This window comes from Hippocampus comes, unplaced genomic scaffold (assembly GCF_001891065.2).
Source record: "Hippocampus comes isolate QL1 unplaced genomic scaffold, H_comes_QL1_v1.1 scaffold44, whole genome shotgun sequence".
NCBI lineage: Eukaryota > Metazoa > Chordata > Actinopteri > Syngnathiformes > Syngnathidae > Hippocampus > Hippocampus comes.
In genome coordinates, this window is record NW_017805546.1 from 1 (window position 1) to 1,905 (window position 1,905).

At 45.6% G+C, this 1,905-nt stretch overlaps 1 protein-coding gene across 2 annotated transcripts; it reads right to left on the reverse strand.

Moving 5' to 3' along the window:
* Positions 1 to 99: 99 nt before the first annotated feature.
* On the reverse strand, positions 100 to 1,620 carry LOC109521484 (inositol hexakisphosphate kinase 1-like). 2 transcript variants are annotated; one of them, XM_019879316.1, is made up of 3 exons: positions 1,172 to 1,620; positions 953 to 1,092; positions 100 to 254 (listed from the first exon to the last, which is right to left on the reverse strand). In XM_019879316.1, the coding sequence occupies exons 2-3, from the start codon at positions 1,067 to 1,069 to the stop codon at positions 117 to 119; spliced, it is 255 nt and encodes an 84-aa protein (XP_019734875.1). In that variant the 5' UTR covers positions 1,070 to 1,092; positions 1,172 to 1,620; the 3' UTR covers positions 100 to 116. The 2 variants fall into 2 exon arrangements, with proteins under 2 accessions (XP_019734875.1, XP_019734874.1); XM_019879315.1 differs by having other exon boundaries at positions 953 to 1,098.
* Between the last annotated feature and the right edge of the window lie 285 nt (positions 1,621 to 1,905).

A 1,905-nucleotide genomic window follows, 5' to 3' on the forward strand; every position in this document is an offset into this window, starting at 1 on the left:
TATTAAAAAATAAAATAACACCTTTTTGGTGTGAGAGCATTTCGCATAGAACATGTCAATAGTGTGCGGCATCGGGAAGCGTGGGCATGTATGTACAGTCCCAAAAAGCGCCTGAATCAGTGGCCACCTTTGTACTCAGGGGTGAACTCCTTCATCTCGGGAGGCAGAGATTCATAGAAGCGCTGCTCCCTGCTGATCAGTGGCTTGCACACCGTGTGGTCATCGTAGCGCATCATGCTGGTGTGACCGCCCACCTGAAAACGCACGTTGCGAAAAATGAAACCCATGGAACATTTTTCTCTGGCAATTGTCCTGGACTGTGGACACCTTGGCCCCCAGCCAGCAGTATAACACTGACACAAACAAAGACGAGTTACACAACACCTAAATGATTCAGTCAGCTGCAGTAATATTTGTTGTTTTTTTTTCTCAGAAGATCAAGAACATATGAATGCGAGTATTATACTGGCTGTCTACATGTGTTTCTGCACCTTTTGTGTTGAAATATCCATGGCTCTCAATTTGAAATGTCCTGTGTTTGAATAAATGGATAGATATGGATAGATATTAAAAATGTTTTTTTTTATGTGATCCATCAATGAATTATCCTTAAACACGTCTCCTTCTGTTAGGTCAGTAGCATTTCGATTTATGTGTGAAACTTATCGCTTCCTCTCCATCAGATTTTTGCCGATGCAAATGTCCCGATTGTGGGACTAAAATCGTTTCTTATCTCACGGTGGGTGGGTCTGTAAAATGAATGGGGGTGCCTTGTATTCCACAAAGCCATGAGAAAGTTTGTGAAATTTGACAGATTAAAAAAAAACTCTCTGCTGTTTTGAAAGCAACTGTCACTGTCTATTTTTTTTTCCGACAGGGAAAACTTGCAATTACCACACAAATCAAGCGGCCTCCTGGAAGCGAACCCTTTTGGACTCTGTTCCCCCCTCACCTGGTGCATAAATGGCTCCAGTGGAACGCCTCCTCCTCGCGATCGAAGTGGTGTGCCGCCCCCCGGCCCCGCCCACTGCAGCTTGCTGTCCATGCTGTTGGTGTGCGGGAGGCACATGGCTCCTGGCGGACGAACCGCACCTCCTCCTGCGGATGGCCACGCGCTTTTTACGTGATCTTAAAAGAAGAATTAAAGCGGCACGCTCGGATGTGTCCTTACCCGGCACATGGACTCTGGCGGGCAGTGACGGCGAGGGCGGGGCGCAGGACACCACGGGCTGCTGGGAGCGCACGCCGGCCCCAGGGGGAGGCGGCGCCAGTCCGATAAACCACCTTGCGAGGACTCCGATCTGCTCCGCCGCCCGCTCGGCACAATTGCCCTGCTCAGAACTGCGCGGGGGTCAGCAACAATTCCTGCCGAGAAAGGACATTTTTGTTTTGGGAGTTCCATAATCCGCATCGACTTATTTACACTGACAATGCGGCTATAAAGAGAGAGGATCTGGTGTACAAATGCACCGTCAGTGTTGCCAAATCAGCAATTTGGTTAGTGTCAAATTGTGCCCTTGAGATTTGAGTTAAATTGAAAACACTCTTGACATCTGAAATCATCTTTCCCCTTTGAAATGAAAATTTGCAGCTGCCCAAAGAAAACAAGAAACGCATTGTCCTTTTTTAAAAATAGCACACTATAATACTGTACTTCATAAAATTGACAAAATTAAATAAAAATGCAAAAAAAAAAAAGTATTTTTTTGCTTCAATTTCATGGACATTGCGCTGTTCTCTCTGTTGAATGTTTATGTTTATGTTTGGTTTGACAGTAAAATTCAACTCTGGCACCTATGAAGGGCGCCAATTATATGGGGATTTTTGGCAGGGGTCCATTGTTTCCCGAGGTCAGGTCATTTGTATCTCAGTGAACTAATGTATAGAGCAAGTTATTTTCCAAGC